Source organism: Pecten maximus, chromosome 2 (assembly GCF_902652985.1).
Source record: "Pecten maximus chromosome 2, xPecMax1.1, whole genome shotgun sequence".
In the NCBI taxonomy this organism is placed as follows: Eukaryota; Metazoa; Mollusca; class Bivalvia; order Pectinida; family Pectinidae; genus Pecten; species Pecten maximus.
Genome location: NC_047016.1, coordinates 7,254,083 through 7,270,372, shown reverse-complemented (window position 1 = coordinate 7,270,372; position 16,290 = coordinate 7,254,083). Strand labels below are relative to the sequence as shown.

Here is a 16,290-nt window from a genome sequence, read left to right as displayed (position 1 = left end):
AGGTAAAGATGTGCACAATAACACAGAGGTCATTGGTAATGTAGGTAAAGATGTGCACAATAACACAGAGGTCATTGGTAATGTAGGTAAAGATGTGCACAATAACACAGAGGCCATTGGTGTAGTGAATGTTCTTTTGTCTTACAGCATTTTACTAAATTCGTAATTGCAATTATGAAAAGAAAAAACAGAGTTGACACAGCATGACAAACAAATGTCAACAAAATACCATATAAAACCTTTAAAGTTATGAGTTTTTATTAAACAATACAACATAAAACCTTCCATATGTTTGAAAGGAGGTGGAATAAAATTAGCAAAAACGAGAAAGTAAACAATGCGCTCAAATATAAAAGCAAAACTAAATTGTGCATATTAGATAACAATAAATCAAGCGAAAGATTGACAGTAAATCAACAATGGCATTTTAAGAGCAGTTAGGTGTAAAACGATAGAAAATAAAAACCGATGTGCTAGGGTTCCCAACTCTACCCTTCAAATGAATATAACGACTCGATGTTGTCGATTCTAGGTACATCTCGGTTTTGTGATAAATAATGTTCATTTAAGTCTGTATATTAAGCGTTTTCTGGAACTTTCTTTTCTGATGCCACGAGTAAGACTTGATGTTCTCTTCCGAGTCGTTCGTAATGAACGGTCTTGTTAACACGGATAGACACCTCCAGATCGGCCCGTCCGTTCCTCTGAGGAGTGATTAGCATAACAATACATCCGACAACACACACTACTAGTAGTGACCACTCCAGCCAGGAGTTATCTGAAATACATGTATCAAAACAATTCTAATGCAAAATAAGAAATGTAAAATAAATGTTCGATTACAAAAGTAATCAGCGACGATCTATAAAACAAATTTGATTTCATTTATAATATTTTAGTGCAGTTGACAAACATATAAGATAAATGTTTAAAATACAATAAAAATAAAGGTATCACTAGCATCTCTAGACCAGGAGGTTTGCTATGGATACTCAGTAAAGCAAGGAATCTAACATCCAGAAACACAAAAATAGATTTTGGAAAAATTGTACTATACACTCAGCCGACAGCAAATTGTTCACATATGTTCATTTTTCAAATGAAAGCGTTTAAAATGCAGAGCAAACCATTTATAAATCATATGCAAATGAAAATAAAGCTTGGACAAACACTTATTGAGAAATAAAGATTTGCTGATAGCTTCAGTTGACGAGACTACCTAATCACTTAACTAATAATCAAAGGTTAGAATGCAGATTTTTATCAATGCTACTATATTCATGATCAGTAAAAATTTACATTTACATATATGATTCGCTTTGGCAGTATAGTGTTTCCCAATTAAATAGTTTAAAAAAAGACTTCCAAAGATATTGGATACACATTGTATACAATTCAATAAAAGAACACATTGAATTATTGCAGTGATTTTAATATACATCATGTTAAAAGCGTAGCCAGAATAGTTTGTTTTTATTTTGATTACTCTGTCTTATTTTATATTTTGTAATACGTAACATTTTATGGATACGACAGTTAAATCACCTTTGAACACAATGAGGGAGAGTGGTAGCGTATACAGAACGCCCGCCAGAGTTGTTACAATGGCTGATATTCCAACAATGATTCCCTCTGGGATAGGGAAGGCAGCATTGCATATCTGTTCATAAAGTAAAGGTATACAGCCATTGAGGAAGGCACAGGCTAGGATTGTCGACACGTATAATTGTTCTGAAACAAAACATATCATTAGTTCTCATACGTGAATATTTGGTAAATGCATACAGGCGAGTTAACGCATTTCCTGAACATCTGCGAAAGAGATAAGAGGAATCATTTTTAGGTAGGATTATATTTCTTGATAAAGATAATTTGGAAGATCTCTTAACAATCTAGTACTTTTGAAAAGGGGTATTATTCTCCTTTTTATCATAATTTCATGTTACAAACTCCCACCTCTACCTTGAGCTTCACTTTCCCTGTTATTATATTATATCATACCACACGCTATGCGATCATCTAGATGATTGATGAATGTTTAAATGCCAATAGAGTAAAGCATTTGTCTATCCATCTGTCATATACACATGAGGTTAGAAGCGTGTGTTATTCTATTATGTTCTAATATTTCTATGAAATTCCGGAAAACAGTTTAATCAATAGCTGTATTGACATCTCCGGGATTATCTTTTGAACCTACTGGTGTCTATTTGGTTAAGTTGGGAAGACCTTCCAAGCACTTTGATTTGCCAGAGGAACTTGATTCCTTGATGTTGTAACATGCGTCAGCCGATTCCGCGACGTAGAACAGGTCACAATGATGTCAAAACGACGTTGTATTGTCATGTGATTTAAAACAGATCTACAGTATACATTACAATCCAAATCAACATCGTGATTATATGTTATTATCATCAACACCGATGTCCATCAGGCTTCCTAGATAACAACTATCGCGTGATGCTGTAAGATGGATATAGTCTGAAATTGTCACATAAAGGCGAGCAATAATTAAACACTTCAAATAATTATACCATACCTGATCGTATCTATACTACAAAGGCACGACAACGTGTTGTTATGTATGATTGGTCTTACCTTTACTATAGTCGATGTACTGACTACATAACAAGGAAACCCACAGGTACATGAGACTAGCGATAACCAACATGATCATCAAGATCGTCTTTAACCTCCGAGCACACACGTCAGAAAACCTAAATATAAGATACATGCAAAAGTCAAGCATCATTTGAAATCCTGATGTAAATGTAGATATAGTTAGAATGTATAAGTCTGATGCGTCTGGATACAACACTCATCCAGCCACGGAAAACATGGCTGGAGGAAATGTATTCATTTTTGTGTCCATTTGATGGGTATTACTTTAGAAGAGGGTCGATTTATTTTAATGTTATCACACTATTATCAAACAAATGTACGTAAGATAAGGTATGTAAGAATTTTTACAAAACGGGATTCTATGAACAGAACAATGCAGATCGTAAGAAATCTCACTTTGCACATATAAATCCCACGACACTGCTGGCTACGAGACTAGCAAATCCAAGCCACCCGGCTTCTTTCTGTACAGAATATAACAAAAACATAAGACTCAGCATATGAAATTTGATGACCGTCTCACACCGCCGCATCATGCATGATTAACTTATCACAATATAAACCATCAAACGTTTGTAACAAATAAATCTTTACTATTGACTATTTTTTTTATTTCTAGATATGTTGCAGCATTTGTTTTTCCGACACTTGAAATGCTAGCTTTGTAAAGCTAATATTAGATGCAGCATAAGCAACACATGCAAGAGAAACTCAGAAATCAGTTACAATACCGAAAACGAGGAAACTAGTGATATATATCCTTGAGCTCTAACTATGCTCAATGATGGGACTTTCAAGACCATTATTATAAAATATATACGAATTGCAAAGAAAAATGCAAAATAAAATAAAAAAAAGTCGATACTGTCAGTTCTAAAACTTCGTGGGCATCATACCTCACTGTATTACAATCTATCTGATATTATGTGGGTATCATAATTACTGTATAATGAACGACAATAGATCTGATATTGTGTGAGTTAAAGTACCAGGAACGACAATAGATCTAACATCTAAGCATTTATTGTTGTTACCTGAGTAACACCAAGGTGACCGAACGTTATTTCAAATATGGACACCCACGTGGAATACATGCCAACCACCACACCGGTAAAACAAACGAGCAGGCACAAAAAACCATTCCTAATGCACAACAGAAAAAGTAAAATCATACACAAAAGATCAACGGAATTTGCTCTCAAATGTCTTATTTGCATACGAAGTTGTAAGGTCCTAATGGTTTCTCAAAAAAAGTGTGAACACTTTCCCATACCAATGACGTCTGCACGAAAGATTGCCAGTATTTTCAATATTGCAGTTATTTAGCTATATATACAATCATTAAGTTACTTTATACAAGTGTCCAAACGCCACACGACCCTGTACTGACGTAAACGCTCCAACAGTAACGTAAGCCTAACTATGAAAACCCGTTCTAGAACACTCCGATAATCAGTGTTTATGTTAGATAAAATAGCATTCGGGTTATTTATTCAATTTGAAGTAGAACACGGTTTTAACTCTACCTAATGACATGTAGAAACACTTTGGTGTATCCCATCCGGATTGCGTTGGCACTTTTAGAAGGTGGTGTGGGAGGGGCCTTTGGAACTAGAGCCACTGCCACAATCATGAACGCTGCTGCGATCCCTGTCTCTAAAATCAGACATGCAACGTATGAATTAACAATATTCTTATCGCTATGGTCTAAATATTCTGATATTACGTCTCAGTATATAACGTACATTATTTTGTTGGTCCAAAAGCGTGACCAAAGGTGTAAAAATCCATAGGAGAAAGTACGGAAATTAAACCGGGCCGAAACAAATAATAATGAATCATAAGATATGAAATAGATTTTTTCCATCTAATACTCTTTAATGAATAAGCATTATTTAATGTTTTATTTCTAATGTTTTTACCGGTCTATATATGGATCATTTCAAAAACAATTAGGCTCAAATGAATTTTATTAAAACCAACCTGTGAATAAAGTTATAACTAGTATTTACTACTTATGATTAAGAAATCCATTGACCATTTACCTATATACAGCATGGTCATTGTTTCTTCTTGTATTATGTCTTTGTTCAATACTGAAATACAGAAAATAAGATAATGTTAGCCTTTAAACATATACACATGACACATGATTGAACGGTAGTGAGTTTTCTAAAACCGGCTGTCATCTTTGCCCTATCCATGTTTAGTTTGGACATGTGTGGACTATATGGTGGTCAATAAAGGACTATAAATTCAACGAAGGACTTTGTACTCGTTTTAAGTTAGAAATGCTCGATATTATCTTGAGGGGCGTTTTGTTATAACGGTTTACATTCTGGTGATGGAGATGGGTATTACGTAAGACAGGAAGAAATGGTAACGGTTACGAAATTGTCGTTGATTAAAACCTAAGACGTTTTGAACATCATTCATGCAAGCAGATCCCTCATCAAATGTTATATTTTCCGTGACGTATTTTCATTTGTATATTTTGATGGGGACGTACAATTAAACAGGAAATCCCATGATAACAAAGTGGGACTGTTTTCGGACACCCTCCTGATTAAGTGTTGAAGCTAATCACGCCACACAAGAACCGCTTATTATCAGGCAGAGTTTCAAAGACGGATACATATACAAATGTGTTAAGTTATTAACCATGTAGTGTATTTAAACATCATTTTAATTGAACATTGCGCAATTTTGAGCCAACAACTCTATGGTATTACCTAGAGTACCATTCTACCTGATTACATTGCTACAGGTAATATACTTTTTTTTCATTTGTTACAGTCATTCTGTGTGAATTACAGTTGATTTCAAAGAGGCAGATTTATGTGTATTGTCCATATAAACAGAACTATATCAACTCTAAAACATTCAGACCACTAAGGGACATTCACGGATGTGATAATAGCCTAACTGTCGAATGCACCAAAAAGAAGCTACGTTCTAAATCAAGATCACACGAGTACTATTTGTACGAAATGTGCAATCTGGCGGCATTTCGTTCAATTGAATACATTAGTATATGTCGATCAGTGGCTATATCAATCATAGAACAATAGATCGGACCATACATATTTTCTATTATATACGGATACATACCAACATTACCAGTACTACCATTGGTCAAGTTAGAGTCGACACTAAGGTCAGTTGTGTTCGCGAGTTTGCTGTAATTCAGATGGAAACCAAAACGACTGTTTACAGATGATCACATAAAGCATTGATTTGTATGTAAAACACCATTGGTAAAGTAACTTAACTGAATGAAATAGTTATATCATATGCATGAAATAGTTATATAATATGCGTGTTATAGCTGTAGCATATTCGTGTTGTAGTTATATCATATGAGTGTTGTAGTAATATCATATGAGTGTTGTAGTAATATCATATGAGTGTTGTAGTTGTATCATACGAATGTTGTAGTAATATCATATGAGTGTTGTAGTTATATCATATGAGTGTTGTAGTAATATCATATGAGTGTTGTAGTTGTATCATATGAATGTTGTAGTAATATCATATGAGTGTTGTAGTTATATCATATGAATGTTGTAGTAATATCATATGAGTGTTGTAGTAATATTATATGAATGTTGTAGTAATATCATATGAGTGTTGTAATATCATATGAATGTTGTAGTAATATCATATGAGTGTTGTAGTTATATCATATGAATGTTGTAGTAATATCATATGAGTGTTGTAGTTATTATATGAGTGTTGTAGTAATAGTATATGAATGTTGTAGTAATAGTTTATGAATGTTGTAGTAATATCATATGAATGTTGTAGTAATATTATATGAGTGTTGTAGTAATATTATATGAATGTTGTAGTAATATTATATGAATGTTCTACTTACACGTATATCATATGCGTATTTATGTAAGATGACGGTCCAATCTTATTTGAAAACCGACTCCGTTTTGCCAAATTAATTTCTCTCGATTTAGTTTTAGTTTGTACAAGAGAATGAAGGGGGTATTTGTTTCACTTATTTCAATATAAAGGGGGAAATTTGTATGTCTCAAAGATATGGTACAGGTATAGCTATTCTATTTCTGGGGTTATATATATTGTAGCATCGTACGGTTATCGGAAATGTATCCTTACCGATATATGTGACATAGTATTGATCTGTTTAAGTTGAAATTTAACTCAGCCTGACTAGCAAGGATCGTGCGTGTGAATTCGCAAAACACGTCATTTTTTATTATTTTTTGTATTTCATTCTTTTTCTCTTTTTTTGTCTGTTTCTTTCCTTGTTTTTTCATTATTTTTCCAACGAAAAAGAGAATTACTTACGTTTGGTTCATATTTTGGTTTGCGGATACATTCTCGCTAAATATCGGTGATGATACAAACATAGGATCTATGAAGAAAAAATACGATATTAGTTTCCCTGTTAAGATATCATAACAATGAATTCTTAAGGTTCTCGTTAACAATATCACACTTATCATGAAAAATCGAGAAGTGTTCCGAAAATGTGGTCAGCTAGAGACAAATTAAGCTTACTTCAAGTTTTACATTACTAAACGTACATGTTTGTGAAGAATTGTGGTGCTCTAAAATAAGCCTATTGTCGATGGGCAATATATCAATGCAAAACAAATATGGGAAGAATTATATAAGGAAATATTAGATTCCCACACAATTGATAAAAAGTAAATATGATCCTTATCCCATCTCATTTAGAACGATAATTAATACATACGGATAATATAGGCGATCCCATAGCCAAAGTATGTACACATCACGGCAATAGATGTGGCTGTAGCACGTTCTTTTGGCGGAAACCAGGCAGCTGACATTGCGGCCGGACCGCCGTATGTTATACCCATCCCACTGCCGATAAATATCTGTCCCAGTAATACTGGCCTAAAATACAGCATCCAAAACAAAGAAGATATACAGATCAGTACAAAGGTACATGCATAGCCTACATGTATGTAATTGGATAGATATGTGGTAAACTTATTGAAGCTATATTGGCAGCAAAAACATGTCTTTAATCCCCATCGAATAGACGTAAATACAACGTAAAGGTTCAAATACAATAGTTAATCAACAAATCCAAATTAATAAACCAGGTACAAAAAATAACATTTATATTAACTGTCATTGTATGTCTAATATTGATTGAGCGATAAAACGAAGAACGTTAACAATTAAATGTTGAAATGTTGAAATTTTAGTTTATTTCAATGCACCAATACACAAGAAACATACCATGTGGAAGTTGTTTGATTTATGAGACAACGAAATCCATATCCAATAAATATCAGCGTAGTGCTTGTTATTGTAGCATGTCGGATCCCTGCCGAATGAAATAGGAATAAAAACAATACACAATGTACTCAAGTTGTAGCTTAAACGTTTTACTGTCGGCGCAAGTATTTGTTTTTATCGAAAGCTTTTTCTTACTACTTTCTTACTTAAACCGTAACTATGGACTGCTGTCAAAAAAGCTGAATGATTACCGTGATGAGTTTAATTTCACCAGTTGTTTATTTTTTATATCTATATTATAACATCGCTGCTTCATCTACATGTCCCAGTTGATTCGAGGTTTCGAGAGATGCAGGTTGATGAAGACCACGAGAACGTTTACTGGTCGACATCATGACCTTATTTGGGTATATTATATTCTGTTATACTGATATGAAGTCAGGAATGATACTTGTTGATAGGCCTAGTTGTTCCGTCGTCACCACCGTAGTTCTCATTTTCGGAATGTGACCTAACCGGGATGTAACCAAGCATTGTATGGCTGGTCTCGTCGATGATGCAATACCTGGTCTTTTGCCCCTTGTACTTTTTCAACGTCCTTCATTTTTATGACGGTATTTCATTTTATATGTATAAATAGAAATCCCGACCTTATGAAAACGTATTTTTTCCTTACTAATCGCAAAGATAAAATGCACTTTCCCGAATATTTTGTTCCTACACAAATTGAAACAAGACATATTGAGCAATGTGCCAATAAATACACCTGTTGTCTTCAGCAAATAATGCATATGAAAACATAGCTTGATTCCGGCTATAAGGTTACCTGTTTACCATTGTTCTTAAATGACTATACATGTAGCTATTGATAGGACAATTTGTACAAAAACAAGCCAAATACTAATAAGCCAATAATGGGCGAACGGCTAATGACGTAATGAAACATCTCAAAACATGTTACATGGAAGAAAGAAAAACAACTACGTATGTTGACGCAGAAATGAGGGAAACCGAAGAGTATCGGGAGATTAATATGATACCGATTTGAATCCACAGTACCGCTCCGGCAACCATTTTATAACACCTGTTTGTATACAATTAACAGCGAAAAGCTTGATGAACCTCTTGTGGTACCCCGTGTGATGCTTATGTAGTCTGCGCACGAAAACGCATATATCCAAATAAGCGTTTATTTATTTTAATTATTTTCACTATTTTAAAAAGCAATTCTTACCTTTCTTATCTAGCAAATAACTCATCGGAATGATACTTAGTATAACTCCAATTCGTCCAACATTGAGGATATCTGCTATAGTCGAGTCGTCCCAACCGAATCCATACTCCGCTGACTGACTTATCGGACCCCATGCACCCCAGCTTAGTGTGATAAGCACATACGCTGAACTGGCGTAGATGAGAACCCACCAGCGGCGGGCATACGTCCTCGGCTTCAAGTGCAATAAAGGCTTCAACTCATCCATAACGATTGTTTTAGATTCTGAAAATCGGATTTCATATTTAAACATCGCGTTGATGTTACGACATTGAAACAACGTATTTTATTCTCCGCCAATTACTTTGGCCAAATAGCTATTTTTCAAATGAATTTACCAGGATGTTGAATAAGACATTGCGCTGTAAAACTCACATCGATGTCGCCGTGTAAATCAACGGGAGGTAATTGAATTATTGCATACGTCAACTGGTGATAGTTTTGGACATTATCACGTTATTAAGAACATAGAACGATGAAAATCGACTCGCCAAAACCAATTAGCTAGTTAATACATTACAATGTATCTAATATAGCAAAAGTAAAGAAACAATGAAAATTGGGAATATATATTGCCCCGTCGTTATTACATTTGTATCTGACATTTACATATATACCACTAAATACTAACACTTACGATGATGGCTTCTCCTGTCAGTGATGTTTCAACTGTTCACCTCAATAGCAAGAAACTGTACAATAACATAAAGTGGTCGAGTGTGGCCCTTTATATACATTGTCTCTCCTACGTTATGTCACTAAAAACTGGTCTTGTGGTATCTATTAATAGCAACTAGTTTTGCTAGAACAGGAGATGAGCAGTTTTAACTGGTTTTGATGGATTGACATATGTACATGACGTTGTATACCATTGTTGATTTGTACATGTAGCATGATCAGTAGTCATCTAATATGACCTTGTGTATAGATACCGTGATCGAAGGGTTTGTTTTTTAAAACTACTTTCAGTTTTTCCTTTTAAGAGATAAATGTTTCTATCGGTGAGTTTGTTAATTCACAACGTGAAAAAATCCGTTTATAGATATATCGCACGACTGCTGTAAATATTTCATTAAGCTTTGGGTCTTGATATATTAAAGTGTTATGCTTATATATCCAACATGATGACTGTTTAATGTGTCCATTGTATATATATTTTGTCTAAAGACTTAAAGTCAATATGATGTCATGTTTCTGCAGTACTTATTATACCAAGTGGCTGCTGCAGATGAAGATATTATATCACGTGTCTGCTGTAAATGTTGTATGACGTATCTGGTGAAAATATTGTATCACCTGCCTGCTGCTTATAGTATATTACGGATGTACTCTATATCTTGTGTGTGCTCTAAATGTTTCAGGTGTCCATAAAATAGTGTACCATGTGTCTGATGTAAATACTGCATCAAGTGTCTGTTATAAATCTTGTGTCGCGTGTCTCGTGAAAGTATTATATCACGTGCAGAAATAGAAGCTCGTGTAAGATCCAGTTGATCTTATATCTTAAAACCTATTTATGTTGTTGTTTATAGATATAAATTTTATCTAACTCAACTCCTTAATCCCCTATGGGTTTATCTACTTTTTATTTCCTTCAAATATGCTCAGTTGCGACAACAATTCGTAATTAAAATGTATCCAAAGTTAGAACTTTAACTAACCATGCGCGCGCCGAGTTGAACAGAAAAGCATGGGTTTTGCTTTTCAAATGCCGAGAAGTTGCACTGCCAGTTCATTGTGGCGTGTCACGTTTAGCCGATTTTTTTAACAGACTCACGTTAACTCTAAATAATAGGTGATGCAGTTTTGTCAACTCCGAGGCTCATTTACATATAGAAGTGGAAGATACACCGTAATCAATGGATAGTTTGTCGGTTTTAATGCAATTAAAAACTACAATAAAGTATTGATTCTCACGTTTTATCTTCATAATGGTATATATTATATCATTCAATAATGTTCTTTTGAAATTTTATCATAATTTAAAATATTATATTAGACTACAACAATAAACAGGACTTTAGATAATATAAATGTTACTTTCAATAAAGATATCAGACCATCAGCAATTGCCGAGAAAAAAATATTGTATATTAGATAATAGACTGGCCACGTTTTTTGTTATAATTGCTCCAGTAAATTCTTATACTAGATCATCTTGTTTGAAACTGTTAGAATCAGACATATCCTCGAGACCAAAATAATAAAGCTCAATATTATTTATAATTCCAATAATCTAGAGACAGATGGCCAGTCTAATGTAATAGGTGCCAAGGTCATTTGGTTTCCGTGTAAGTAGTGAATAGTTGATTGATATAAAGGTGGGGGTAACGTGCCAGTTAGTGATCCAACATAAAACCAAACGATTTACCAGAACATTAGTTACTCCAGTCAAGGTTGTCTATCGAGTAGCACCACTCTATAGTCACGTGACATTAGGGGTGAACTATCATAATACAGGAACGTGCTGTTTACGGTACTGAGAGTCACGAGATTGATGAGGACATGGAGCGGCCTCCGCAAATCACAAAGGAACAAAATAGGTTCGGAATAAACCAGTTTTGTCTGGTTTATTACATACGCGGTAAATATATGTACAGATATGTCTGGCAATACGTCTCCATGATCACAGCTGTAGTCATGTCTCGTGACTTTGAAAGTAATTAAATTGTGTATCAAGCGTAAACTGTTGTTAACATTTTGTAAACACAATATTAACGACGAGAAGACGACTTTGTAATGCATTACTAGATAGAGCAGTCATGTCGATACTAATTACGGGTACCAATATCAGCACCGTCTGTAGGTTAACATTATGAATGCGATGGGGCCAATCATTAAGTTGACATTTCGTGGTATTCGGACCAACAATATTGGCATTTTTTCAACAAACATATGATAAAGAATTCATATAATAGTTATTATTAGATATAATAGTTGAAATATAATTATTGAATCAAAAATAAAAATAGCTATCAGCCTATCGGGTTAAATAATTCGAAAATGAATAATCGTTGAAATATTAATCATATATGTAACTGAGTAAATGTATAGATGCAACCACTTTATGTTAAGTTTTATGTTATGTTTTTCTTATGTTTATCTGTGAGTGGACTGTCTTTATTTCTTATGTTTAGCTGTGAGTAGACTGCCTTTATTTCTTATGTTTAGCTGTGAGTGGACTCTCTTTATTTCTTATGTTAAGCTGTGAGTAGACTGCCTTTATTTCTTATGTTTAGCTGTGAGTGGAATGCCTTTATTTCTTATGCTGAGCTGTGAGTGGACCGCCTTTATTTCTTATGTTTAGCTGTGAGTGGACTGCCTTTATTTCTTATGCTGAGCTGTGAATGGACTGCCTTTATTTCTTATGTTTAGCTGTGATGGGACCGCCTTTATTTCTTATGTTTAGCTGTAAGTGGACTGCCTTTATTTCTTATGTTTAGCTGTGAGTGGACTGCCTTTATTTCTTATGTTTAGCTGTGAGTGGACCGCCTTTATTTCTTATGTTAAGCTGTGAGTGGACTCTCTTTATTTCTTATGTTTAGCTGTGAGTGGAATGCCTTTATTTCTTATGTTTAGCTGTGAGTGGAATGCCTTTATTTCTTATGTTTAGCTGTCAGTGGACTGTCTTTATTTCTTATGTTTAGCTGTGAGTGGACTGCCTTTATTTCTTATGTTAAGCTGTGAGTGGAATGCCTTTATTTCTTATGTTTAGCTGTCAGTGGACTGTCTTTATTTCTTATGTTTAGCTGTAAGTGGACTGTCTTTATTTCTTATGTTTAGCTGTCAGTGGACTGTCTTTATTTCTTATGTTTAGCTGTGAGTGGACTGCCTTTATTTCTTATGTTAAGCTGTGAGTGGACTGCCTTTATTTCTTATGTTAAGCTGTGAGTGGACTGCCTTTATTTCTTATGTTTAGCTGTGAGTGGACCGCCTTTATTTCTTATGTTTAGCTGTCAGTGGACTGTCTTTATTTCTTATGTTTAGCTGTCAGTGGACTGCCTTTATTTCTTATGCTGAGCTGTGAGTGGACTGTCTTTATTTCTTATGTTTAGCTGTGAGTGGACCGCCTTTATTTCTTATGTTAAGCTGTGAGCGGACTCTCTTTATTTCTTATATTAAGCTGTGAGTGGACTGCCTTTATTTCTTATGTTTAGCTGTCAGTGGACTGTCTTTATTTCTTATGTTTAGCTGTGAGTGGACTGCCTTTATTTCTTATGTTAAGCTGTGAGTGGAATGCCTTTATTTCTTATGTTTAGCTGTCAGTGGACTGTCTTTATTTCTTATGTTTAGCTGTAAGTGGACTGTCTTTATTTCTTATGTTTAGCTGTCAGTGGACTGTCTTTATTTCTTATGTTTAGCTGTGAGTGGACTGCCTTTATTTCTTATGTTAAGCTGTGAGTGGACTGCCTTTATTTCTTATGTTAAGCTGTGAGTGGACTGCCTTTATTTCTTATGTTTAGCTGTGAGTGGACCGCCTTTATTTCTTATGTTTAGCTGTCAGTGGACTGTCTTTATTTCTTATGTTTAGCTGTCAGTGGACTGCCTTTATTTCTTATGCTGAGCTGTGAGTGGACTGTCTTTATTTCTTATGTTTAGCTGTGAGTGGACCGCCTTTATTTCTTATGTTAAGCTGTGAGCGGACTCTCTTTATTTCTTATATTAAGCTGTGAGTGGACTGCCTTTATTTCTTATGTTAAGCTGTAAGTGGACTGCCTTTATTTCTTATGTTTAGCTGTCAGTGGACTGCCTTTATTTCTTATTTAAGCTGTCAGTGGACTGACTGCTTTTATTTCTTATTTTAAGCTGTGAGTGGACTGCCTTTATTTCTTATTTAAGCTGTCAGTGGACTGACTGCTTTTATTTCTTATTTTAAGCTGTGAGTAGACTCTCTTTATTTTTTATGCTAAGCTGTCAGTGGACTGCCTTTATTTCTTATTTAAGCTGTCAGTGGACTGACTGCTTTTATTTCTTATGTTAAGCTGTGAGTGGACTGCCTTTATTTCTTATGTTTAGCTGTGAGTGGACCGTCTTTGTTTCTTATGTTTAGCTGTAAGTGGACTCTCTTTATTTCTTATGTTTAGCTGTGAGTGGACTGCTTTTATTTCTTATTTTAAGCTGTGAGTGGACTGGCTTTATTTCTTATTTTAAGCTGTGGGTAGACTGGCTTTATTTCTTATGTTAAGCTGTGAGTGGACTGTCTTTGTTTCTTATGTTTAGCTGTAAGTGGACTGTCTTTATTTCTTATGTTTAGCTGTGAGTAGACTGCCTTTATTTCTTATGTTTAGCTGTGAGTGGAATGCCTTTATTTCTTATGTTTAGCTGTAAGTGGACTGTCTTTATTTCTTATGTTTAGCTGTAAGTGGACTGTCTTTATTTCTTATGTTTAGCTGTGAGTGGACTGCCTTTATTTCTTATGTTTAGCTGTGAATGGACTGCTTTTATTTCTTATTTTAAGCTGTGAGTGGACTGGCTTTATTTCTTATGTTAAGCTGTGAGTGGACTGGCTTTATTTCTTATGTTAAGCTGTGAGTGGAATACCTCCATCTATAACGACTCAGAGCGAGTGAGAGAGTGGCTCTGTATGGGAATCCTTCTGTAGTGAGAGAGTGGCTCTGTATTGGAATCCTTCTGTAGTGAGAGAGTGGCTCTGTATGGGAATCCTGTAGTGAGAGAGTGGCTCTGTATGGGAATCCTTCTGTAGTGAGAGAGTGGCTCTGTATGGGAATCCTTCTGTAGGGAGAGAGTGGCTCTGTATGGGAATCCTTCTGTAGTGAGAGAGTGGCTCTGTATGGGAATCCTTCTGTAACTTTTCCTTATGTAACATCAATCAACTACATATATATGTCTGCCTCTACGTGTATGTTCTGGGTATTACTTGTAATGTTTGTCTCAGATGCGCTATTCAAGAATAGTAGTGGTTCGATTTGACATGTTAGGAAAGGGGTATTTCAAGTTAAGCCTGTACAGCTGAACAATTTTTTTAACTCTGGATGCAAATATCTATCCTACACATATCAATCATCTGTGTGCATACACGAAACCACTCTACCCTATTGATTACCACGTGTCTTGACGTAACCTATATACGTTTCATGAAATCTATATACCCTGTACATACTAACTATCCGGGTACCTTGACGAAACGTATATACATACATATACATTGTAATTTTCTTTCTTTAAAATTTAACTAAAGACTTTGCTTGTGATGACTGAATAGATGTCCCTACTTTTGACAATTTTCGCGGCGCCACTACAAGCAAACATTGGCATATAAATCCATGTGTTTGTTCGAAATCCTACAATACTTTTATACAGTAATAACAACAAACACTTATGAATATCCACCAAATAATTGACATCAATTCCAGCAAAACATAAATGAGATGAAGAGAAAAAGGTGATGTCATGGTTCTCAGTGGATGCCGATGTCTTTTTAGGTCATCTGACCCGTCATCAATTGTACGTCATGGTCCGTGTGTATATGATGTGTCTTGAATATCTATATATAAGAACGTATTGCGAAACATCCTCCTCTCATATGCCTGATCATTTCAACCAAAACTGATCTGCATAACAATTTGCAATTTGCTTTAAAACAAAATGTTTAATATAAATGTACATGTATTATTCATATTTTATAATAATATTAAGAATGAATTAACAATGTATACTAACTTTCTGCTCTTTCCGTTGTCTGCAACGTCTTACAAGTACATGATTTAAGGACGTCTGACTCAAATGATCTTTTATAGGTAATCAAACCGTTTGTAGCCCGACAAATAGGCATATCAGAGCATGACCACACGATGGGAACTGTATTGTCCTATTTTCCATTGAAAACGCCAATAGGTTTTTTTAATACACGCAATTAATAAGTAAACGATTGATTATATCGCTACAACATAAACAAACAATTGAGGGTGATGGAAAAGATACGGAAGAGAGAGGGATATGAAGGTGAGAGGAGGTCAAAAAGGTAGATGTTTTTTTTGTTTTTTGTTGTTGTTTGTTTGTTGTTGTTGTTGTTTGTTTTTATCTTACAACATTTTCGATCAGGCAAGTTCATCAAGTTTAAACCATTTTTTCCATTCATTATTAAAAACATTGTGGCACTGTTCACCTCTAGCCATCACCCTTTCTCT

The 16,290-nt window shown here is 34.7% G+C and overlaps 1 protein-coding gene across 1 annotated transcript; it reads right to left on the bottom strand.

The window, feature by feature from the left end:
• Positions 1 to 307: 307 nt before the first annotated feature.
• Positions 308 to 2,711, bottom strand: LOC117341015 (solute carrier family 49 member 4 homolog). The gene is made up of 3 exons (XM_033902816.1): positions 2,599 to 2,711; positions 1,546 to 1,731; positions 308 to 778 (listed from the first exon to the last, which is right to left on the bottom strand). The coding sequence occupies exons 1-3, from the start codon at positions 2,675 to 2,677 to the stop codon at positions 579 to 581; spliced, it is 465 nt and encodes a 154-aa protein (XP_033758707.1). The 5' UTR covers positions 2,678 to 2,711; the 3' UTR covers positions 308 to 578.
• Positions 2,712 to 16,290: the final 13,579 nt, after the last annotated feature.